This window comes from Hemicordylus capensis, chromosome 4 (assembly GCF_027244095.1).
Source record: "Hemicordylus capensis ecotype Gifberg chromosome 4, rHemCap1.1.pri, whole genome shotgun sequence".
Lineage (NCBI taxonomy): Eukaryota > Metazoa > Chordata > Lepidosauria > Squamata > Cordylidae > Hemicordylus > Hemicordylus capensis.
In genome coordinates, this window is record NC_069660.1 from 148893768 (window position 1) to 148919264 (window position 25497).

Genomic DNA, 25497 nt, shown 5'->3' on the forward strand with positions numbered 1-25497 from the left:
GCTGGCCAGGTAAAGGGTCTTCAGTATTACCTGAAGTGCTCTTCCATTGGCTAAAAACTTGTGTTGGGAATCTTCTGCTATGTGCTGACCATCTTTTTGCCAGGTTATGCTTGGAGCAGGGCTGCCATTTGACACACATTCCAATACTGCCATCTTGCTGACAAGCACAGTCACTTCTTCAGGCATGTCACCATTGGCGCCATTAATGGATGGAGGCACTAGAGGGATTGCAAATGTTAAGGGGGAAGCTTACTTAATATTTTCTATCCATGGACTTGGGTTTCTGGGAAAGGGAAAACTTAAGGTGAACTCAAACTTGCAAACACGCATGAATAACAGTTCATAAAACTTCAAACTAGCTATTTTAATCCTCTATGAAGAATATGTGGAGACTTGACTTCCTACGTGGCAAAAGAAAGCTGATGGATGGTGAAGCATGAAATGAAAAGTCTGGAGAAAATAGTATTACAAAAGTCAGATATGGATATTTTGCCTACGAAGTACAATGTTTAGAGAAATAAATAAGGTTTGTAAGCATGTTCCACTCCAGCTGGTGATTCACTGAGGCTATTCTCACAACTGCAGGAAAGTGGGCTAAGGGAGCCTGGTCTGCTAGGGGTGTGCACGGAACCAGCTAGCCCAGTTCGGTTCAAGGCTGGACCGGCCTCAAACCCAACCGGGCCAGTTCGGTCCAGCACCCCCTCGAACACCCCTCCCCCGGTTCACCAGGGGGGTTTGGCTCCACATCGAGCCGAACTGGCGGGGGAGGGTTTTGGCTTGACGGTGAGCCATCAAACAGAACTGGCTCGATGGTGAACCAGTGAACCGTTGAGCTGTTGAGTCGGTTTGCACATCCCTACAGCTTGCTTTTCTGCGGTCGTGGGAACTGCCGGGAGCCACCTGGCTCCCAGTGATTAGCCTGCTTAAGTCCCCCCCACAAATAAAGAAGAGCAGTATGGAGAGCCTTACCAGGCTCTGCGGGGAGAGTGGGCTTAGCTTGCTCTCCCCACAGAAGAGCGGGGAGCCGTCCCTAGGCTGCCAGATCAGCTGCCCACAAAACTACCAGCTCCATCACGGAGCCGGTAGAGGAGGCGGGGATTGGGGGCCAGTTAGGGAGCACTGAGGTAGTGGTGTTAGCCTTTAACTTTGCACTACACCATACAATTAAAAACAAAAGTGGCAGAGAGGATCTGTGGCTCAGGCATGAGACTACTTGGGAGTATCTAGGTTCTCGCACACACTGATGACATCATCTGCCAACACCTTGTTCTAGTTCCCTGATTAATTCACATATTTTGTACAAGTAAATGCAGCCTTGAGAATGACAAACGTTTGTGAGGTTTGTGTGAACAAAAATAGAACGGAGCATTGGTTACTCACCGTGAGGGCTTCTTCTGGGTGCTGCTGTCAAGGCATCTCACAATGGGTTATCCTCGTCACGTGCTCCTGGGCAGGACTATGCAAATTAGATTGAAAGCGAGTCCTATATAGCACCGACGGGGATAACCCCGCCCAGTTCTTCTAGGCCAAGGAAAGAAGAGAAAGGTTAAATAGGTAAAAGAAATGCGTACAAGGCGGAAAAGCAAGGAGCGGCTGAAGGAGGCGTACTGATCCAGGGGAAGGAAGCCAGTTCAGCCGTCAGAGAATTCGCACCCAGGGAAGAGAGCAGCAAGCCACAAGGGCGGGCTGAGATGCCTTGACAGCAGCACCCAGAAGAAGCCCTCACGGTGAGTAACCAATGCTCCGTTCTGGGTGGCTGCTGCAAGGCATCTCACAATGGGACCTACCAAAGCAGACGTACACGGTCCCAGGGAGGGAATAATTGCAGCTGCTCTAATCCTGGGGGAGAACCCTCTGAAGGGCCCTTCTCCCAAATGCCGCCTGCGCGGCCGCATAGGTGTCTAGCCTATAGTGCTTTACAAAGGTTGAGGGACTCTTCCACACCGCTGCCTTGCAAATTTCCTGAACTGAAGCATTAGTGGCAAAGGCGGCAGACGCTGCGGCGGACCTGGTGGAGTGTGCCCATATGTTGGAAGGAGGAGGGAGCTTCAGGGTTTCATAGGCCAGAACTATACATGCCCTGATCCACCTGGCAATAGTCCTGGAGGAAACTGCCTCACCCATGGATGTAGGTAAATAAGAAACAAACATAGAGTCTGTTCTGCGGAAGGAAGCCGTCCTCTTGATGTAGCGTTTCAGGCAGCGGCGTACGTCTAATGTATGCCACAGTTTTTCCCGTGGGTGAACGGGATGTGGGCAGAACGATGGAAGGAAGACGTCTTGAGATAGGTGGAAGTGGGACACGACCTTGGGTAGGACGAAGGGATCCGGAATTAGACGAACGGAGTCTTCAGAAAACACGCAGTACGCTTTATGTACTGATAGCGACCTGAGCTCCGAAACTCTTCTGGCTGAGGTGAGTGCCACCAGGAAGGCCAACTTTAGCGAGATAAGTCGAAGAGGGACTGTCCGGAGAGGTTCGAATGGAGATTGTTGCAGAGCTCTCAGAACAATGTTCAAATCCCAGGAGGGGAAGCGGTGAACGACAGGAGGGGACAGTAGGGTGGCTCCCCTCAAAAAACGTTTTAGTAGAGAGTGGTCCTTTAGGGCAGAAGAAGAAGAAGAAGAAGGCCTCGGTAACATAGGTAAGAGGGATGCCGCTTGCCTTCGAAGGGTGTTGGGTTTCAACCCTTTGTCTAGGCCGTCTTGGAGAAACCGTAGAAGATGGTGCAGGGACACATCATTGGTGGGCGTTTTATCCCTGCGGAGCCAGCGAAGGAACATCCTCCACGTATATTGATAGATGCGATTCGTAGATTCTCGCCTGGAGGCCAGGATTGTTTCGGCTACCTTTTCAGAGATGCCCTGTGCGAGGAGCCGGCTCCGCTCAGTCTCCAGGCGGCTAGTTGAAACCAGCCTGGGTCTGGATGTAGAACCGGTCCTTGGAAGAGAAGGTCTGGTTTCGTGGGAAGGTGCCATGGCTTGTCGACCGCCAGGGACACCAGGCCTGGGAACCACGGGCGTCGTGGCCAGAATGGGGCTACCAACACTACATCCGCTTCTAGTGTCCGTATCCTTCGCAGCACTCTGGCGAGAAGAGGAATCGGAGGGAAGGCGTATAGGAGCCCTTGTGGCCACTCGCAGGACAGTGCGTCTGTCGCCCACGCCGTCCAGCAGGGGAACCTGGTAATGAACGTTTCCAGCCTCGCGTTGAGGGGGGTGGCAAAGAGGTCTGCTTGCAGGGGCCCCCACCTGGATGCCAATTGATCGAAGACCAGAGGGTTCAGAGACCACTCCCCTGGTAGTAGGTCCTTCCTGCTCAACCAGTCGGCTAAGGAGTTCAGATCCCCTTTTACGTGGTGAGCTGTTAGGGAACTGAGGTGTTTCTCCGCCCACGATAGGAGCAGCACTGATTCCTGGAATAGGGAGCGCGAGCGAGTGCCCCCCTGTCTGTTCACGTGGGCCTTGGCCGTGGTGTTGTCGGTTTTGATGAGAATGTCCTTCCCCTGTACGACATGGCGTAGGTGGAGGAGGGCGAACCGGATGGCTCTCAGTTCTAGCCAGTTTATAGAATGGGATCGCTCTTCTTGGTCCCAGATTCCCTGGGCTGAGTGTTGAAGGCAGTGGGCCCCCCAGCCCCTGGTGCTTGCATCCGTGGTGACTATGAGTCTCGGAAAGTCCAAGAAGCGTTGTCCCTTCGTAAGGTTCCGGGTGTGAGTCCACCATCGCAGGGAGGATCTGGTTCGCGGAGGCATGGTGACTAAGATGTTGCGCTTCCTGGAGATGTGTGGTTGGAAGCGGAGGAGGAACCATTGTAGTTCTCTCAGATGTAGTCTCGCCCACGGGACCGCTTCCAAGGTTGAAACCATGAGGCCCAGGAGGCGGGCCAAGGAGAGGACCGGTGATTTCCGTGTGGAGAGTGCGCTGTGAGACTCTGTTACGATGGTGAGGACTCTGTCCTGAGGAAGAAAGATCTTGTCTTGTAGTGTATCTATGATGACCCCGAGGTGACATATCCTGTGGGTCGGTGTTAGATGGCTCTTGGCCTGATTGACCAGGAAGCCGTGTCGTTCTAGGGTCGTTAGTGTCTCTACCAGGTCCCTCTGTGCTTTGGCAGCAGAGGGTGATTTCAGGAGAAGATCGTCGAGGTACCCGAAAATGTGAACCCCGTGAAGGCGAAGGAGTGCCAGGACGGGGGCGAGTACCTTGGTAAAGGTCCTGGGCGCCGTCGAGAGGCCGAACGGGAGTGCCTTGTATTGATAGTCCGTCCCCGAATACTTGAATCGCAGAAGGGATCTGCTGTTGCTGTGGATGGGGATGTGGAGGTATGCCTCCTTCAGGTCTATTGAAGTGAGGAGGTCGCCGTGCTGCAGAGCTTCTAAAATGGAGCGAAGAGACTCCATACGGAATTTCCGTAGTTTTACATAGCCGTTGAGGTGCTTTAGGTCTAGGACGGCCCTGCGTGAGCCGTCTTTTTTGGGCACGGTGAATATAATGGAGTAAACTCCTCTTCCCTCCTGGCCCCGCGGGACGGGTTCTATCGCTCCGATGTCGAGGAGGTGCTGAATGGCGTTGGCCATTTCTGAATGCTTGATAGAACAACTGGAGCGTGGGGTGGGTAGAAATCTTGGGCGGGGAGAGGAGCTCAGCTCTATTCTGTATCCCGATGCTATTAGGTCTAGCACCCAAGTGTCCGTGATGTTCTGGCGCCATGATTTGAGGAAGTTGGAAAGGCGACCTCCAAGACCGGGAGGGGCTGAGTCAGAATTGTGGTTTTCCCTGTTGTTTCCCTTGTCCACTGGGGGGGCGGAAGCCGGTGTTTCTGCCGGTGAAACGTTGGCGGGGCCAGGAGGACCTGGAACCTCGAAAATCGCGGTCTCTGCCCCTGAAAGAGGGGCGGAAGGAGCGAAAAGGCTGAAAATTTTTTCTGAAGGGAGGTTTGTCGGACTTCCTTGGTGCTGAAGGCATGGTTTTCTTTTTGTCCCTGGATTCGACAAGAACGTTCTCGAGTGCCGCGTCCCCGAACAATTTTTCCCCTGTGTAAGGTAGGGAGGAGAGGTTATTTTTAGAAGCGGAGTCCGCCTGCCATGCCTTTAGCCACAGATGTCTTCTGCCGACTACGGATGCAGCTGATGCCCTCGAGGAATAGCGTATGGAATCCAGGGAGGTATCTGCTATGAGTGCTTGGGAGCGTTGAAGCTTTAACAGCTGTTGACGGAGATGGACTGACTCTGGAGGTGTTTCGTCGAGTAGGTCGTTTATCCATAATAGACTGGCCCTTGCCGCCATAGACGCCACTGCAGAGGAGCGGGTAGCCAGGGAGGAATTGTCGTGAACGCGCCGGAACGCGAGTTCTGCTCTTTTGTCCGAAGCATCCTTGAGGAAGCCTTCACCGTCTCTCGGAACCAAGGACCCGCTGCTCAACTGTGAAATTGGAGCATCGGTGGTTGGTGTCTTTAATAATAAGGAAGGTTCCTGCTGGAAAGTGTAAAATCGAGTTGCAGATGAAGCTGCCTTCTTGGGAATGCTCGGAGCGGCCCATTCTGTTTTTATCACATCTGAAAAATAAGCTGGCAGGGGAAGAAGCAACTCACGAGGTTGTGCCTTAGGAAAGATTAGATCACCTTTACTGCTTTGGCTAGGGTCTGTAGGAGGTTTAGCGGGGAGACCAATAGCTTTTAGGATCTTGGTCATCAACGGGTTAAAATCCTCGGGGGTGAATAAACGTTGGGACGCTTGAGACTGCTCTATGTCCTCCTCCCCAGACCAATCACCCTCCCCCCTGCTGGGCTCATGATCCCGGTCTGAGTCCCGTCCCTCCCCCTCATGGCCTCCCGGGTGTTCATCTGCGTCCTCCTCCATGGGAAGGGATGGTGCAGAATGCCCCCTAACCCGCACAGGCCGGATGACTGTGGCGGAGGGGTCAGCGGAGTCCTCTGCAGATATCTCTGAGGAGTGGACAGAAATAGTCTTGGAGGACTTATGAGGCTTTTTAGATTTTTTCGAATGCTTTTTCTTTGATTTGGCCTTCCTAGGGGGGGAGGGCGAGGAAGAATCGGAGGTTTGCTCAGAAGGGGAGGTAGAAGGGAGTCTACGTCTCTTGGAGTGTTTGCGCTTTTTAGCAGATTTAAGGTGGCCAAGAGACTCCTTAAGGGTGTTTTTGAACCAAAGTTGCCATTCCTGGGGTATCTGACTGAGAATGGGGACATTCTCAGACGGAGAGCCCTCCCCCCCTTCTGATTGCGCAGGTCTCACCAAATTCGATGTGGTGGCGGCAGAGGAGGCGATCGCGCTTCCCGCCCTTTCCTGATCGGCGCCATTTTGAGCGTCTCGCTGGTCTGCCGACGGGGCCGCCATGTTGGGCTGATCGGAGAGGGCGCAAAATTCCGCTTGCGGAGAGGGAGGAGCGGGGAGCCGCTTTACCCTCCCTGTTCTAAGACGTTCGCTTGGCTCTCGAAGGAGGGGTGCTGCAAGGGGCGCGCCACTTCTCGCTGCCGAGCTGCGAGTTAAGCGGGTCGGTCGATCCTCGGCCCTTGCGCCTGACTCGCCCTCTGCGCCTGCCGTAGCTCCTGAGGACTCGCCTCCCGAAGGGGCGATCGACCGCAGGGCCTCTCCAACTGCCTGCTCGGATCGACCGAAGTTCGCCGAGACCGGGGCAGGGAGGAATATAGAGCCAGAGGGTACCGGAGATGGCGGAATAGGCGGCGGGTCTCCGGGTTTCCTCGAGTGCCTGGGAAAGCGTTCCGAAGGGCGTCCAGCAGGCACTAGTACATTAAGTACTCTGCTCCCCAGTCTATCTCCCCTAATGCCGTGCTCCATACAAGGCTAACCGGGGAGGGGAGGGTGGGAGGGGGGGGGGACACAACAACGGGACTGGGAACTAACGGTAACTAAATTCCTTTTTTTTTTTTTTTTTTTAAACAGAGACAGGAGACAGAGGGAAAACAAACTGAGAGGGAAACAAACTGAGAGGGAAGAAAAGTGAGGAGAAGAAGTACAGGCCTGAGAAGAAGCGACGAGGTGCAGCCTGCCAGGAGCAAACGCAGGACTAGAAGAACTGGGCGGGGTTATCCCCGTCGGTGCTATATAGGACTCGCTTTCAATCTAATTTGCATAGTCCTGCCCAGGAGCACGTGACGAGGATAACCCATTGTGAGATGCCTTGCAGCAGCCACCCAGAAGAGCCAATTCAAACATAAGAGTTCTGGCTTATGAAGAAGTTTGACCACCAACCACTTAAAATGTAGTGTTTGGATTTAAACCAGTTCAGGCCCACTAAAGTAACTTGAAAGTGGAGTGTAATCCAGACTATATATTAATTTCCTGAGGCACTGGATCTTTTCACTAAGTTAGAGGCCTTCTTTTTGCCTGCGTGTGTGCACTGCCGGGATCAGGCCAGATACTGGCGGCACCTTGGCAGCAAATCCACCTAGGCAGCCACACTCTAAAATGAGGTTAGGAGAAGGAGCGCTCTCCTAACCTCATCTCTGCAGTCGTCTGCCAAGATCCTGGCCAGCTCCAGGAAGGGAAGGGGGGATCCCCATACTGCACCGTACACTTGCGCGGTGTGTAATGAATGCTCCGGGTAGCAGGGCAATGCGTCCAGGTACCCCAACCCCCCAGCAGCAGGCAGTCATCATCTGGGCAGGTACTCCACCCATCGAAGAGGGAGCCCTGGATCATCTGCAGGGAGGTAAGCTTTGTAAGGCTCCCTCCCTGCTAACTTTCTCACTGCTCATGAGAAAGGGCTCAAAGTGTTAACATCTTTTTATACCCTTTTGGGTCAGTTGTGACCCCAAGTGCATAGGAGGGTTAGAATGCAAATTTAAACTGTTTGCCGTTTTGTGGGAATTTATTTTGAAATTGCAGGGTGTAAATATATGAAACAAAAAAATATATTCTCGACAGCAATTCTGAATAATTGTCTAATTCGCTTTATGTTTATAGGATGTTCCCTTCACACTGCATCAGGGAATATAGGATTTTTTAAAAGGAACAATACAAGGTAGGCTCACAAAGCACGCGGACATCATACTGGATGGAATCCTCTCCAGCTTCATTTACAGCCACACATGTGTACCGCCCAGCATCTGTACTCTGAGCACGTGCAATCTGCAGTACACGGCCACCTGGAAGGAAAACAAGAAGGGTTTAAGGAACCTTTTCGTCATTCTGATCACAGATCCCTCCTCTAATGCCAGTCTAAATGATAATGTGGATGTCTGAAACAAGAGGAGTGGTAACCAGAAAGAGGGCTTTCTCAGTAGTGGCACCACGAATATCGAAACCCATCCCAAAGGGCTCACGTGATCCCAAATTTTATACCTTTCTGGTGCCAAGGAAGACCTCATTGTTTGCGCAGCTGTTTTGCATTTTACTTCACTGCTTTCCAGAGGGAATTTCCAAATTCTACCAATTTTATTATCTTCTGCATATTTCAATATTGTGTTATTGTATCATTATATATTTTCTCATCCTTGTGAATGAGAAACATTGGGAGTTTCTGAACTGAAAGGCAGCATATAAGTTTTAAAATAAATGATTAATGAACAAATAAATATGCATCTTTTTTCCTCTGCAGCCTGTTCTAAGAAAAATATATGCATCCCAAACCAGGTAAGGATTAGAGCATGGAAGGAGATCTCTGTGAATATATGTAGCTAGGGACAGGTGGGACAGCGCAACTTCCAACAAAAGTAACCTTCAAATGTAAATGTGATTTAATTTTCATCCCATCTGGTTCTGGGGTTTTAGAGCACACAATAATGATTAATACTAAAGCAAATGGGGGGGGGGAATACAATACTAAATACTCATTAAAATATAAAAGACATGGCATATCCTCATTCATAACCAAAAGTAAGCTAGAACAGCTCACTAGAAGCCACCCCAGCTCCACCAAAATTTCTCCAAATAAAATTTGAATAGTATTTCAGGGCTCCTGCAAGGAGAAACATTGCAACATTTTCTCAAATCGTTTCTCCACATCCCTAGAAACAAACAAAAAAAGGCTTAACAGCAGCCTGATTTGGTCATGCCAATAGAGGAATGCCAGCTTTATGGCTGGGCCATGTCTTTATTCAACACCATTGTGTGGACTTGGGCATGTATCATATAACCAAGATAATGAGGCTGCTCACACGAGCAGCCCTAACCCGGCTTGCACAGCCCTACCCAGGCAGGGCTGCTCATGCAGAGTGCTGGGATCAGTCCCGATCCCAATGCTGCACCACCAGGTAGCCAGAGTTTTTTTACTCAGGCTTCTACTGACGTAGAAGGGCACAAGTGCACCTTTCAACCCCAGTCCCTGGTCATGTGGTTGCTAGGGCTGCCGGCAACCCAAGCAGCCACAGAGCTGGTTTCCTAGAGCGCCCAGCAGCAGGGAAATCCCCCAATGCACCGCAATTGGTGTGGGGTGTGTGGTGGGATTTCTGGAGGCCAGGCTTTGTTTCCCCGGCCTCCAGATGGCCATGTTGCTCCCAGAGGAAGATTGTCTGGGGGGAAGGTAGGTGTGATCCTGCCTCCCCCACCCACCCCACCCCACACCATTAGGTCATGTGAATGACCTTAATGTTTTTTGTTAAACCATAGAGAGATCAAAATAGGAAAGGGGGATCTCTAGGGTATGCAAGGCCCCAAACTATTAGAGCTTTATAGTTTTAAGTCACTTTCTTAAATTTTACTTCTAAATAAATCCGAAGGAAGTATAGGCCCTGGAGGACTGCCCTAATATACTCCTAATGAGCCACACCTTTACAAGGTAGATTGCCATAGATTGCATTTCCCTGAAAGCAATGCTCAGAGAACAGGTTTTACTATGTGTTGATGTCCTTGGGCTTGTGGCTTCCTGTGTTTACATGGAAGTTTTTCATATCCGGCTTTTAGTTCGCATATCCTCTGGAATGGAGGGTGTGCATTCACATATCAGCCAAATTTACCCCCAAATCCCTGCGAGTTATCAGGGAGCACTTCACACACGATCCAGGTTTTTCATTGTGTGTTAAGAGTGTAATCCAATTTATATCCGGGGTTAAAAAATCCACTTTGTGTGTCAGTTTTTAAGGACAACTTTGAACTCGCAGTAAACCCACGGAAAAGCCTGCTGTCTCAGAAAGCTCATGGAGGAAATAGTGTGAGAGTAGGGAGTATAAACACATCCACTCAGTTTCATGCAATTTCTCTGTTTGAATGTGCTGACAACACTTTTTGGAGCTGCCATAATAGTGAGAATTGGAAAGGATGCACATAAATAGTTGTTGCAGCTTTTCCACTACAAATTGGAGCACATGTAAACCCAAGGACATTTCTGTGCAGGAAAATCACAGGCACCATCATAAATGTGAATCAACCATAAAAGGACACCATTGCACTGCTTGTTCCCAGGAAGTTCAGACTTTCCAAGAATGTCAAAAAGCGACATCAATCAGTCAGCAGTTATTTCAGTGAAAACTAGACTATCCTAGTTCTTGCAAGATAGAAGGCATGTGCTGCAAGAATATGAGAAGAGAGTTTCTTTGCTATTCTACGTATACTTAGTATGCTTCACCCGTAGGATTTCAAGCAGTAACTTGTACATACTTGAAGATAAGGGGAAATACTTTTGTAGTATTATTTGCATTAGCATGTATTTAATAAGGTCTTCAGTTAATCTATTTAGCACAAACCTGGCAGTATCAGTACTTTATCACTAGAACTCAGGGTTTTACCATCCTTATACCATGTGAGTATTGGAGGGGGCACAGCATTGGTCTCACAGTATAGAGAAAGAGGATTGTTCATGATCACATCTTTGGGCTCTCCTCCTTTTCCTGTATTGAGTATGTTGCCAACTTTCCAACTTTTTCGGAAACTAGGAGGAACTGTGACACATGACAGAGAGAAAAGAATGAGACAGTTTCAGCATCATCTTATGCATACTCAGCAGGAAGTCCTACTGTGTTCAATGGAGCTTTCACCCAAGCAAGTGTGCACAGGAGGACTGCAGCCTTTTTCTTTTTAAAGAGTCCAAACAAAGGATACATTCTTGATTGAACAGGAGATTTGTATTCTAAATGATTAAACTTAGAGAAGTTATGTATATAAATGGACATGTGTAATGCTTTCTTTAGGGGGAATCACAGAAACTATTTACAGGGTGAACTGCATTAACAGGTGCTTCTTGCTTTTCTTCTACCTAATTCCTAGCCTTGGCTTTCTGAGAGCTCAACTAAAGCACCATGAGGACAATGCACATAAGCAGGCCTCAGCCCCTTCTGATGGGGGGGGGGGGGCGGCACGGGTAGGGAGCCCATACAGCCCCTCAATATTCCTGCACACCCCACAGGTCTCTCCATCTATAGGCACCCACACCTGTCCATCCTTTTCTCCCATTCAGTACACCTGCATGCTCATTACCCACTTAAGTAATAGGAGTGACTACTGACTAGTATATTACACTTAAATTAAGAGCACAGAGACATTTCATTCCTTGAGTTTTCTTTGTCATTCCAATGCACACACACATCGAATTTTACCTTGTATGTTGACATCAAATTCCAATTCATCCTCCCCGGCTATATTTGAGGCTACACAACTATAACGACCAGTGTCAGATATCTGAGCTGCCTTTATTTGTAGGATGCGTCCCCTGGCTTGGATTATTATGTGGTCATCTGATGTAATAGGCTATGATTTAATTTAAGAAAGCATACATTAATATTGGATAAAATGTGCCCAAAAGGCATTATATACATCAGGCCTGGACAACGTGTGACCCACCAAATAAAAAGCAGCCGTGCAGGATAACCAGCCAGGTGCTTGACACCTCCTCGCTCACCCCCCATGTTTCCAGTTCTGGGCAGGCAGCAAAACCAGGAGGTTTCTCAAGCACCACATGACTGGTGGGCTACATTTGGGTCATGAGCACTGGAGGCTTCAAATAAATGATTTACTTACATCTTCTCTCCCATTCCCATCTCAGAGTTAATTGTACAGGGGATCTGACTGTTTACTTGGCAAATCATTAAGAAATGCAAAACAAGAAAGAAAGCCATTTCAAATGCAAATTGTATTATGATTTCCTCTGCTTTGCCAACAGAAACAAGAAAGACATTGCTATTAATGGGCTTCCTAATACAAAGCTTCTTGCCAAACAACCAGCTCTGGAAAAATTCAGAGCACTTCTCTGTTGATGGGATTTGTTCTTATGTCAGTACCTATAAAAATCTATGAGCCAAGAGTAATATTCCACATGCCAGTGGGTACCAGGGTAGCAAAAATGTGGAATACATTGTAAGTACAAAGCACTTAAAAAGGAAGGGCAATGAAAACCACTGCAGAATTGCAAAACACAAGCAAAAAGACAGTGTGCGCAATGGGCAGTTCATCCTATACGATTCTGCGGTTGTGGGGTTGTTGACAGATTTTTCACTGCATGGAAAGAAGATATGACTTTCTCTGTGCTCCATTAGCATGTTTTTGTGAGACGGGATGGAGGGAAAGAAGCTTGTTTGTTTCTTTAAAGCAACATGTTGAAAGGCATTAAGTTTGTCACTGGCCTGTCCATCTTTGTACCATCTGATGCCAGCAGCAGGAATCGCGTGAGCTTCACATTCCAGTGTAAGGCTGTTGTTCACTCTTATCTTCACTTCTTTAGGGGACAAGCCTACTCCTGACAAGTCCCCTCTGTTTATGGTGGGAGGGACTACACAGAAAGAAAGAGCCCAAGAACTGAAATGTCAGTTTAGCTAAACATCAACATAGAATCATAAAATGTAAATCGTTATAAGAAATTTATGATTCTATGATCAGATCACATTGGCAAATTGCTGTGTGGAGAAACATGGGTTTTATGGATCCACACAGGGAACATTTTATACAGTTAAGCATTTGGCATTACTATTCAAATCACAATGAGGTAAAAATCAACAGGTGATTAATATTAAATGTAATAGGAGATGAATAACTACCTGGCAAAATTCAGTGGCTGACACAATGAGGAATATTAGTCAAAGTAGTCCCAGTGAAATTAGAAGGACACATTAGACAATGCTTGACTTCAGTGGGATTGACTAAATTTCCCTCATCATGCCAGCCAATATTTGTCTGATTCTAAGAGAATTCCATCTTTAAACCAGGCACCTGAAAATATGAACAACCAAGGGATGTGGGGATGTCAGGGTAAATATGATCTTTTTGGTGCTGCTGTTTCACCACTAGGGATATGCACAAGCTGGCTCAGCAGCTGTGGGCAGGGCAGGAATCGGTTCCTTTAAAAAGGAGGAATGCAGGTGCTTACCTGATCCTCCACCACCCCATCACTCATCTGGAACCAGTGCTGGCGTGCAAAAGACTGCACACAGCTGCTTCCTTGTTCCCAGTAGCCTGTATGCAGTGTTGGCATGCATATGGCCAGTGCATATGCACAACAACCATGTGCGTGCCAATGCCACATGCAAGCTACTGGGAACAAGAAAGCAGCCATGCACAGTCTTTTGCATGTTAGTGCTGGTCCCGGATGAGCAGTGGGGTAGCAGAGGAGCACATAAGTACCTGTGTTCCTCCTTTTAAAAGGAACTGATCCCTGCCCCACCTGACTGGCTTGCGTGCGCCCGCCTGAGCAGGTTCAATGCTTCCATCCTGAGGTGCCGAACCAGATGGGGCACTTCCCTATCCACCACCCCATTGGTCAATCTATTTTTTGCAGCTGTTCTGTAAGCACAGTAAAACTGGAAGGAATCCATTGCTGGGGCATGATGACCACTTTACCATGTTCTAAAGTCTGCACATATTAACACTATCATTTGATCCTGTGAATTTGCCCTCTCATTTAAAAAGGGTTTGGGCTGAAGATGTTTCCATATGCTGGCCCATTAGTGCACAAACAACACATTTGCATGAACTGGAGCATTTCCAGATGTGGCTCAAGATGGAGCATTTCCAATTCTAGTGCTTCTCCACTGGAATTGAGGGTTTATGTTCACATATCGGCAAGATTTGGTCCAAAATCCCTGCAAGCTATTGGGGAACACTCTACACACAATTTGGTGTTTTCATTACACATTGGAACATAGTCCAATTTATGTCCAGGGTAAAAAAAAATCTCCAATTTTTGCATCTATTTTGGGGGGCAAATTCAAACTCGCAGTAAAGGCTGCTGTCTGGAAATGCTCCAGGCAAGTGGATAAGCCACTTTGCAACTTCTCAGAAAGAAGCAGGGTAAAACTAATTTAAAATAAATAAATTCACATGACTGGAGCTTAGTTTCCATAGTAGGGTTTTTATATTTTTTAAAAACCTACCATGTTGGACACTGTGTAGAGAAAAGAATAAAACAAGAGGAGCAGAAGAACAGCTGAAAGAGAAAGGACTAAGCAGCCTCTCCCCCATCAGTGCTCTCCTCAGACTCAGAAGTCACTGCACTGCAGCTACTTTCCAGATTAAAAACAAGCCAGCAGATTGTTGCATGCATGTCCCCTGTAACATCTAGTTAGATTCTAACATACTCTGACGTAAATGTCACAAAAGTGTCACATGGGCATATGCCTGAAAACATCAGAGGGCAAATTAATAGACAAATAGGTTTGTAGATGAAGAGCATTAGAATTCTGTTCACCTACAAACTGATTTGCCTATTAATCAATGCTATGTGCTCTTTGATGTTTTTAAGCATATGCCTAAAAGAGAAATGCAGCAGATGCAGGATGTAACAGAAATCCTAAACAACAGAAGAAACCAGCAGGGCAGTGGGCAGAATCAATGCAGGTTAGTATAATGTGTTGGTATACTTACTATAGACTTTCACTTCATAATGTTTTAGTGTTTCCCCAGCTTCATTTGTAGCTATACAAGTGTATCTACCAGTGTTGTCCTCCTGTGCATTCAGAATCTGTAGAGTTCGTCCACCTGAAAAAGTTTTTTCCCCCAAAGATAATGCTTGTATACTTTCTTCTGAAGTGAGAGGGAGCTCTGCATACACCGTATGTATTACGGTCTGTTAACATTCTTGCAGAAAGAAGCAACTGCATTCATTTCAACACATACTAAATTTGTTGAATAGACAGAATTGGGGGATATCCTCAAATCAGTTGGGGAAAGTAGAAGTAAAGGTCTGAATTCTCCTACCTTCATTAAGCTTCAGGGCTAGATTAACAACCGTGCAAATTATGCCACTGCACTGCAATAATTGGATTATTGGTTCATTTGACTGTCTGCCTGTGCTATGCAAGTGGCCACCACCACATGCAGGAATGAGAGTTCTGCACATCATCACAAGCCACAATAAATCTGGTTTAGCAGTGCCAGGCAAAAAATGGGATTGTAAACAGCCACCACACCTCCATTGGTCATGTGAATTGGCCCTGAGACCCAGCCAAATTAGAACACTCCCTTACGATGGAATAAATGGTGGTTTGGAAAGTGTACATGTTCTCATCTCTGGAATGTTCTCACATCACAAGAGGAGATGGCAGACTCCAACTTCCAAGCTGCAGTTAAATTTAGAATCTATGTTCCTAGTTATGGGATCTAATAATGTAATTTGCCCAAGCTCCCTGTGTTTTAAAAATCTGCCTTGCTATATCACTTTAACTATTCTTTATTTTAAAAACTGATACACCACCTGGTAGGAGCAGGTCTGACCTTTTTTAGTGGGGCAGGAACTAGACACGTGTATAGGAAAGATATAATAAGAGCTATCTCAGCAAATCAAGGCTTGTAGGTCCAAGAGTATAACCATATATGGACATATGTATCAGCTGAGCTAAGGTGCGCAGATGCGAAAATAAGTTGTATACGGCATACTATATAAAGAGGTTGCCCTAAATTCCCGGGGCGGCCGCCACCTTTTGAACTCTGTGTTAACACAATAAAGTTTGATTTGAAACTCTGTTACTGGTGTCTGGCAAGTTACCTAACCAGGAGTCCCGAACAAGGGTGGGAAGGGAAGCCCCCTCGGCTTACCCACACAACACACCTTCCTACTATTGTTGGAATCCAAAATGTAGAACAACATACGTATCTTATCATAGGTTGTAGCTCAACTATCTTGAGTAGACTAGTCCAGCAATCCTAATCTCACTGGATGTACTCCACATCCCAAATAATCCTATGGACAAAGAACTCTTGTGTATGGAAGGCAGTTGCATATGGTCAGTTCTCATTAAGGTGGCAAAACTGTATCTGGCTTTACCATTTCAAAGTAAAGGCAGGGGCTCATGTGACCGAATCCTCCTCCAAATGTATTCCTTCCACACAGAGAACAACTTCATTAGCCAGCCTTCTCCAGAACATGTTAGTGTGTTATGTGCAGGACATTTTCTTGTTTGGAGGAGCATTTAGTCATGTGGGGCCCGACTTGCACTCCGAAGCAGTAACCCAAGCTTACCACCTCAGCGAGCATTTACCATATGGGAACACAGCTTCTAGAATTTCATTGCAATTTGAAAACTGGACTTAAATTTTCAACAAACTTGAGTGTTCCTGGATATCTGGAGGAGTGACATTATACTGCATGTACCAACTCCATCAGTCCTGCTTGCAAATCGTTGTAGGAAGACACATTAAATATTGCCCACATTAAAAATAGTGATTCACTAAAACTATTGTGCATCATTCCCTATTTCTGTAGAGACTACTCCAATTGAATCAGCAGGCACAACATCTAATTGAGATGAATAACATTATACAGATACCTGGCAAAATCCTGATATTCCTATTGGATTCTATGGGAGCTCCATCTTTTAGCCAGGTGATTGTAGCTGGAGGGTATGAATAAGCCTCACAAACCAAGGATGTGGGATTATTCAAGATAACTGTGACCTCTTCTGCACTCTCAGAGTTGTCTGCACCCACAATAGTTGGGGATACTAAGCGAAATCAGAAACAAGAAAACTAAGCATGAAGAAAAAAGCAAGCAAGTTACTGTTCTTCCTTAATTGAATCTGCACAATCAATTCTGTACATTTCAACTTTAAGAGGGGGGAAGTGTGTACAACTCCCCTGGAAGGCATATCTGATACACTTTCACCCAAGGGAATGGGTGGCTTCAGACGTCATGCAGAATCTGGGTAAAATTTAACAACTGTATCAAATAAACTAAAAGGTGATCACCAAACTGTGCTTATTTCTCTTAAACATGGTTTGTAAGTAGACCACTGCTTGTCTTCACTTCCCATAAAGGGCCTGTATGCAAACCCAGGCTGCTTTGCTCTGCTCTGCCCCTGGCAAGCCCTCGTCCCATCATCCACTTCTCCATCATTGGTCTTTATTCCAATGACATCCCTCAGCTCTTTCCAGCCACTTCTGGAGTTCTCTAGACACCCTTGGCTCCCTGCAGAAGGCAGCTGAAGCTCTAATCCTTCCATTTATCCCCCAGCTGTAGTCTCACTCCAAGGACTATTAATTTCCTACCGACTGCTACACTAGCAGAAAGCAATGCTAATGCCTACCAGGGAAGCTAAGAGACATTGGAAGAAGCCAGAATGGGAAGTGAAGCAATGGAAGGACAGAATTATTTATTTATTATTTATTTATTATTAAAAAATTTATACCGCCCTTCCAAAAGGCTCAGGGCGGTTTACATTAAAACACCATGAAAATCAATTAACAAAACAAAAATTATAAACTACATAAAATAATAATTAACAATTAAAACATCATAAAACACCAATTAAATAGCCAAAACAATTTAAAAACAAGTTTTAAAAAGCTGAGAAAGCTTGGTTAAAGAGATGTGTTTTCAGTAGTTTCTTTAAAATTGCCAAAGATGAGGAGGCTCATATTTTATTAGGGAGCGCATTCCACAATCTTGGGGCAGGAGCTGAGAAGGCCCGTCTCTGTGTAGCCACCAAACGTGTTGGCAGCAACTGGAGATGGACCTCCTCAGATGACCTCAATGGGTGGTGGGGCTTGTACTGAAGAAGACGTTCTCTTAAATACCCAGGGCCTAAGCCATTTAGGGCTTTGTAAGTTATAACTAGCACTTTGTATTTTGCCCAGAAACCTATTGACAATTAATCAGTATTCTGTATTTAAATGGTGGGAGGAAAAAGGCAAAAGAGAGTTCAGTTAGAATGTGGAAGAAAGGCAACTCAACAGTAACTGTATACCTGAGCAGACAGAATGACAGGGCAAAAAGAAAAGGCACAGCTGCAGGGGTAGAAGGGGAACCTAGGGAAAAAAATCCCTATGGGTGCAACATTATCGGAGAGATGGGGTGGATTTGAGGGGAGGACCACCCTGATGTGTTAAAGCTATGGGAGGGAAAGTCTGGGGAGTGGAGCTACATGGTGGCCTATGAACATGAAGAATGTTCATTCATGAATGCTTGGTCCGTATGTTCCTTGGGCTTTGTCAGCACTGCAATGATGCTGCAGGGATGTACAAAGGCTCTCTCAAGCATTCCCTGTTTCAATGCAATGAACAGTGTGTGACCTTAATTGCTGTGAACTGTGAGTTCAGAGTTCACAACAATTAAGGTCACACACTGTTCTACTTACGAATGGGGGAGGAACGCCTATTCATTGCACTGAAACATGCTAAAATCTTTTTTAAAATATAAAAAATAACCCATGAACTCCACCAGCTTGGAGATCCCGGGGGGAGTTGTGGCCATACCTGCCTTGCACCCAAATCCACTTTGGTGCCCAGGCACCTCCCAGGGGGTAGTTGGGGCATCCTCAAATCCCCATTATTCCCTATTGAAAAATTGAAAAATCTACAAAAAAAAATAATCTAAAATCACAGGTGAGTCCGATTGCTTTGGGGTTTGGTGGGTGGTAGGTACCCCTGGGTGACTACCAACCACCCCGGGTTTGTGCCCCTATGTGCTCTGCATAGGGAATAATGGGCCAGTATGAGTCCCCATTATACCCTATGAGAAAAATGCAAAACTATTTTTCAAAAAATCATTAAGAATCACAGGACTATCCAATTCCTTTTGGGTTTGGGTGGTAGTTGGCACCTATGAGTGCCTACCACCCTCAACCCAGTTTTGGAGGCTCAAACCTTCAAACTGGTTCGAACCAGTTCAAATAGAGCCAAGCTCTGCTTGTTTGAACTCGGACCAGCATTGCAATTCAATGCTCTGTTTGGTTCGAGTTCGAACCTTTGAACCAAACCGGTTCAAATTCAAACCGGTTCAAATTTGAACCAGTTTGCACATTCCTAGATGTGGCATCTGCCAGGATGAAAGTGAATGTTGAAAGTGCTGTGCACCACTCTCAACCCTGCAGGAGCCCTGCCCTCCTTTTGCTGAGTAAGACAACAAACCGACACATCTCAGTGTAGTTAGCAAAAGCTTATAGTGCAAGCAGAAACTTGTGCGAGCCACTAGGTAGACTGAAAGAACTGCAATGGAGATTTGTACACTTGCTTGCAATCTGCCCTGTTTGCATTGTCAAATCTTCTGCCATGACCTCAGTGCTCACCACATCCCCTTTGACCTCTCCATGATGTACAGTACTAAGCCTCAACAATTCTGTGTCAATAGCCTGCAAGTAGTGATACAACTGTAAATACATGTATTTGCTGTCACATTCAATCCATCTGCCATCATCTTCCATGGGAAGAAAACCTTTCCATTTGTTTAGAAACCTTACCAAGTACATTAAGACTGAAGCTTTTGCTTTTGTCTCCAGCTATATTGGATGCCACACACGTATATCTTCCTGTGTCAACTAGTTGTACATTTTTAATCTGCAGAAAGCGCCCACTGGACATTAGCTGATGATTATCATCCTCTAGGAAAGGGTGCCCATCTTTTAACCATGTAATCTCTGGAACTGGGTTCCCTTTTTTGAGAAAGCAACAGACATTTGCAAAGGTTAATAATTGTGCAATACAGGACGAGCCACATTAACATTCATTTAAAATGGTAATATCAAGGCAAAAATCCATATCAGATTGTAATATGATTAAATGCACTTCCTGCCACTCCAACTTCCCCGCCCTCTGCTTTCTGGCCAATGGGCAGGACACAGTGAGGAAGAGGAGAAGGAGCTGGCATTGTCAGGGGCATTCACCTTGCCTCTTGAAGGCACCACATGAGGGGGGACTGCTGGCAACACTCTCTCCCCACATGGCAATCTTGTGGAGTTTTCCAACACCTGGCCTAGGAGCTTCCCATCCAAGCCTTTTAAGGGCTTCCGCAAAGGTGCTGAGTGGGATGCTGGCAACCATCCCTCCTTACGTGGTGCCTTTGCAGAGCCTTGCAGTGCCTGGATTGGGAGCTTCACATCCAGGCCTTGCAAGTCTCTGTATGGGCTCTGTGAGAAGGTAGAAGGTTGCTGGCAGCCCCTCTCTCACACCGCGTATGAGTGCTCCTCCTCCTGCACTGCAGCCTCCCTCCCTCATGCTGGCCATCGAGCAGCCCTCCTTTCTCCCTCCCTGCACCTCTAGTGCACTGCAAATTGTGGCTCCCTCTAGTGGTTCCCAGTGAGTGTGCAAGGTAAGGGCAGGAGGAGAAAGAACAGGTGGCTTTGGAATGGGGGCTAAGGAGAAGAGGTGACTAGCTGGCAGCGTCTTCTTGTCCCCTGCTAACTGAGCAAAGAGGCACCTTTTAAAAGTGGTGATTCTCTTTATTTAGCAGGGGGAAAGCAACTGATCTTATCCACCCCCAGCACAGCATCCCTCCAGTGACTGTTGGTGGTGTCTATCTTATGTTTCTTTTTAAGACTGCGAGCCTTTTGGGGACAGGGAACCATTTTATTTATTTCTATGTAAATCGCTTTGGGAACTTTTGTTGAAAAGCGGTATATAAATATTTGTTGTATCACCAAGAAGCCAACTATCCTCAACCCGTTCAAGTGCTTAAGGGAGCAGGGCTGAGAGGGCAAGTTGAAGTGGCATTTATGACTCACCTCCCATCTGCAGCACAAAATTGCCCCTCCTTTCCCTTTCCTTGTTTGCTTTATTGTGTTTTCCTTACTGTGCATACATGATGCCATAGTCTGGCATCACAGATGCACAAATGCTAACAGCAGTGAATGTTAACTGGGGTTCTGGTGACCACAGTTTGAAATGGATTGTGGAGAGAAGAATAGAGATCAGCTCCCTTTGGGTGCACTCCTTTCGGTTTAAAAAGTAGACCCCGCTCCCCATCACTCCCCCTTAGCTTTATACCTGAATGTGACAGACATGTGAATAGAAAACATGACTCTCCCCATCAAATGGCTTGCCCTAATAAGTATCAGTACATAAACCTCAGTTGTGGTCATCCTAACCATAACCAAGCCGAGTAAGCCCACTGCCCAGACTCACCTGACGCTTCACATGTTAGCATCACGCTCTCCATTTCTTTCACCTTCACATCTTCCAGCTTACTTTCTCCCACAATTCCTGGAAGAACTTTTATATTTTTAAAAAACAAAAAACAAAACAAAAAGAACATACATCAGCATAAGAATGCAGAAACACAAGGAGGCTGCATTTCTTACTTTGTAATGCCTCAGCACGGGAAATCAGAGACACAGCTCCACTCTCAGCAGTCATGTTCTCAACACATGCTGGCTACAGACAGGATGAACTATGATATAGACAGGAGAGGAATGTCACACCTTTGCTAAGTCTGTGATGAAATACACCCTTTGGGCCTGGAAACTAGCTTTTTCAGAGAGTTTGAAGTGGAATCATACCCAGTGGGATGAGTCCACATACCATAGTCTCAGCTCTTTGGATGGGATAAAATCACAGATTTTTTGCTACATAAAAAAACCCCACACCCACAAGAAACTACCAACATGTCACTATATTTTACAGATTTCCCAAATATATCCTAAGGTGTTTGGATAATGTCAGTTTCAGTGAGATACTGACATGCATATCAACTAGATTATCTGTTCAAACTTTTCTTGTGGATTTCATGTTTCAGAAGAGGAACAGCTTTTAGGAGGTTCAAGAAACTGCAGGGAGGAAGAAATATACAATGATGTTTTCCTGTATTTGACATGGTTGCTGCTTGAAGGCACTGTCTGGGGAAACTGTGTGCTTCATTTAATAGGTCTAAAGGTAGAGCTGTGCCGTCGAGTCTGTGTCGACTCCTGGCAACCACAGAACCTTATGGTTTTCTTTGGTAGAATGCAGGAGGGGTTTACCATTGCCATCTCTGCGCCATTAGGTGGCTACTGCTTGCTAAATTCCCCCAACCTTAGTGCCACTCACTGACTCATCACATTTTTAAATTGGGTTTGAGTTTTAAAACAGGAAATGAATGTTAGAAGGGAAAAATCTATACCATTTTGGCCAGGGTCAGCCCATGCATGAGATGGGCTGAGGTACTTGCCACAGGTGGCAGATTATCTGGAGGAGGGCATAGCAGGATCATCCAAACAGCTTGGTTATTATGGAATGGTATCACCCCTACTGATTTGGAAGGAAAGACACAAAGAGAAGATGCTCTAGCCCAGCACTCCCCTCTCCTTTATTTCCTTTCCTGCTTCTTCCCCCTCAGCCTTTTCAAATTGATTGAAGGAGGACAACTGGCTATTTGCCTGCCTGATGGCCCAGTGTGCAGGTGCAATGCATCACTGCATACTAAGTAAGAGAACACTGGGGCATAAAGAATGGCGACAAGGACAAAAGTGGCTGCATCCGATGACAGAATGCCTTGGGGTGGCCTTGCTTTTGACACTTCTGACAGTCCTTTACACACTCACCTAGAACTGAAAGGTCAAAGTGTTTTCTCTTCTCTCCTGCAATGTTAGTCACTACACAGGTGTACCGACCTACATCCTCCAGATTCACCTGCATCAAACGCAGCATTCTGCCACCTGAAAAGATATGCCTTACATTTGTGCATGGTAATAAAGCTTCACTTTCACAATCACTCTTCCTGCATGTCAACAATACAACATGTCCTCCTTTTATTACAGACTTGTTCAGAATCATAAGAATCTTGACAGTGCTTTTCAAATAGAGCAAAAGTCTACTCTTCATAGTTGGGAAGAAAACATGAAAATGTCTAACTGACTCACTCAGTCTAGTTGGTGCTTCGAAATACAAAGGATTAGCTCCCTGAACCCCAATCCATCATAGCCCCAATTCACATCCACTCCCCTTCCCCACAGCTACTTTTTTAAAAAGACAAAAAACGTCAGGAGTTTTAATCATAGAACTCCCATATCTCATCTAGCCTGGTCCTTGCTGAATTAGGATCTAAATATGGATCAACATCATGCTTTGAGAAAATAACTCCCTCCACACAGAAAATCTGACATGCTCCTATGAGAGGAGAAAGCTTCTGCTTCCTTGATCATTTCCTCCTGATCCTGCACACTATTAATCAGCCATGTGCTAGGTTTACAGGAACTTTTCCATATGCTTATACTACATGTTTCTATTGCACACTATGCTCATCATTTTATCTTTCAACAAAAAGCAACTTCTGCTGCCGTGTTTCTGCCTTACCTGACAGGATTCTTACAGAGCTAGTCAAAGGAATGGGCTGCCCATACTTGAGCCATGTTATCGATGGATGCGGAATTCCCGAAGCTTCACAAATCAAAGTGACAGGGTTTTTCTCTACTACACTGATATTTTCAGGCACAGACAGTTCACCTGCAATATTTGGAGGGACTGCAAAAAGCCCGACACAAACAGAAGCAAAACACAATAAAATATCATTAGATTACATTATTAGACTAAACATGATTAGATTAAAACCTCCTTTTTGCATAAAAGAATGCATAAAATGAGGTTTTAGTCTAATAAAAAATAAGGAAATTATTTTTGCAGACAACAAAACATATTGGTTGCTAGTTTGTCAAGGGTAATGTGCACACTTGTTGCCGAAAAATCATTTTTTCAAATGTGAAAGTTTTTGTGAAAAATACTCAAAACAGCCATTTGTCAGGAAAATGAAAGCTTGCTCCTTGCCAGCAAGCACTGGCATTGAAATAATAAGTGCTCTGTGGATGGTAACTACAAAAGTGTTGTGAGCTCCTAAAGAATGGTGCCTACAATATCACCCTGATAAGCCACACAGGTTTCCCAACCGGTTCCAGATGATGACCTCTTAAAAACATCATTTTAAAAGAACCCTACAGACAACCCACTGTAGGGGAGTAGTCAATTTGCCTGAACAAATAGCAGGAAACCAACTACTGAAAAATACTGATGAGTGTTTTACTCTATCCTCCTCACCCCACTAGCATACACATCCCTCCCTCCTCCTTTTCCGCTTCTTCACTCAGTCTGTCTCTGTCATGCTTCCTCCATTTGGAGAACAGCAGAGGACACAAAATAACAAAATTAACTGTGGACAGGCTAACTTTTATCTCTGGACAATGAGGACTGATTCACTCTTGCCTTGTGTCCCTGAGTATTTGGAGGTGTGCAGCTCCCCCTTCATGATGTTGGGTAGTTAGCACATAGTAGATGGTGGTATATAGGCATCTTGTATGCTTTTGTGGCATAAGGCATGAATTCACCCAAAGGCTATCACCTACTCTCTGCACTAGGTAAGATAGCCTTTGCATCACTAATACAATTCACACTGCACTACTAGATTTCAGCACCATTGGAAGGGCTGCATTTTTGTATTACCTAGGAAGGCACTAAACTACAGAACTTTCTGTCCTTAGTACTGTAATAGTTGACACATTACTGATTAGGTCAAAATTTCCAGAGTTACATAATTAACATTTTGGCTGTATTCTGTGCACAATTAGGTTGTTGCAATCCAATTAGTTACAATGAGATTTTAGCAGCCATGTTCAGGATTGCACCCATTATGGCTGAGATAAAAGAGACTCATCTTTGGAGTTGTTTGGCCCTTTAGATCATTCACAGGAGTTAAGAGACTGTAAAACATATTTGCTTGGGAAGAGAGCTGTTCTTGTGGTAGCAAGCATGAATTGTTCCCCTTTGCTAAGCAGAGTCTGCCCTGGTTTACATTTGAATGGGAGACTACATGTGAGTACTGTAAGATATTCCCCTTCAGGGATGGGGCCGCTCTGCGAAGAGCATCTGCATGCTTACATGCAGAAGGTTCCAAGTTCCCTCCCTGGCATCTCCAAGATAGGGCTGAGAGAGACTCCTGCTTGCAAACTCAAAGAAGCCACTGCCAATCTGTGTAGACAATATTGAGCTAGATGGATCAATGGTCTAAATCAGTATAAGGCAGCTTCGTATGTTCCTATTTGCTCTGTAATAATTCTGAATGCCTGCCATAAGCAATACAATATTAGCATAAGCTGTCCCAAATATTACAGAATTACTTTCTAGTTTGCTTTTAGCAACAATAACAAAAAGCAAGATGGTGATTCTACTCATCATCAGAATGTAAAATAACTAAAGCAACAGTATAGATAATGATATACCTTGCCTTTGCTAGGAACAGAAACATTTCCATTTTAGGAGCAAATCCTCATTTCATACATTTGGAAAGGACACAAGGGCCTGACCAGGTTAAGAAGTTTTCCTTCCCATAAAATTCCTCAGTTTCAAACTGTGTAAGCTGCCTGGAGTTTACTTAGATATAGAAGTTGGGATATACATCCTTTCATATATTTATATCATAAA

The 25497-nt window shown here is 45.8% G+C and overlaps 1 protein-coding gene across 13 annotated transcripts in view; it reads right to left on the reverse strand.

Moving 5' to 3' along the window:
- The window catches only part of HMCN1 (hemicentin 1), a 409401-nt gene that overhangs the window by 124142 nt on the left and 259762 nt on the right, over nt 1-25497 (reverse strand). For all 13 annotated transcript variants that reach the window (XR_008305548.1, XR_008305547.1, XR_008305549.1 and 10 more), the window contains 11 exons: nt 23383-23550; nt 22632-22745; nt 21238-21324; nt 19578-19769; nt 16671-16844; nt 14770-14883; nt 12537-12682; nt 11514-11664; nt 10665-10859; nt 8016-8129; nt 31-218 (listed from right to left, as the gene is read on the reverse strand). Coding sequence is in view for 9 of the 13 variants with exons in the window: in XM_053242914.1 (XP_053098889.1) it covers nt 31-218; nt 8016-8129; nt 10665-10859; nt 11514-11664; nt 12537-12682; nt 14770-14883; nt 16671-16844; nt 19578-19769; nt 21238-21324; nt 22632-22745; nt 23383-23550 (1643 nt within the window). In the remaining 4 variants the exon portion in view is untranslated. The remainder of the gene's footprint in view (nt 1-30; nt 219-8015; nt 8130-10664; nt 10860-11513; nt 11665-12536; nt 12683-14769; nt 14884-16670; nt 16845-19577; nt 19770-21237; nt 21325-22631; nt 22746-23382; nt 23551-25497) is intronic.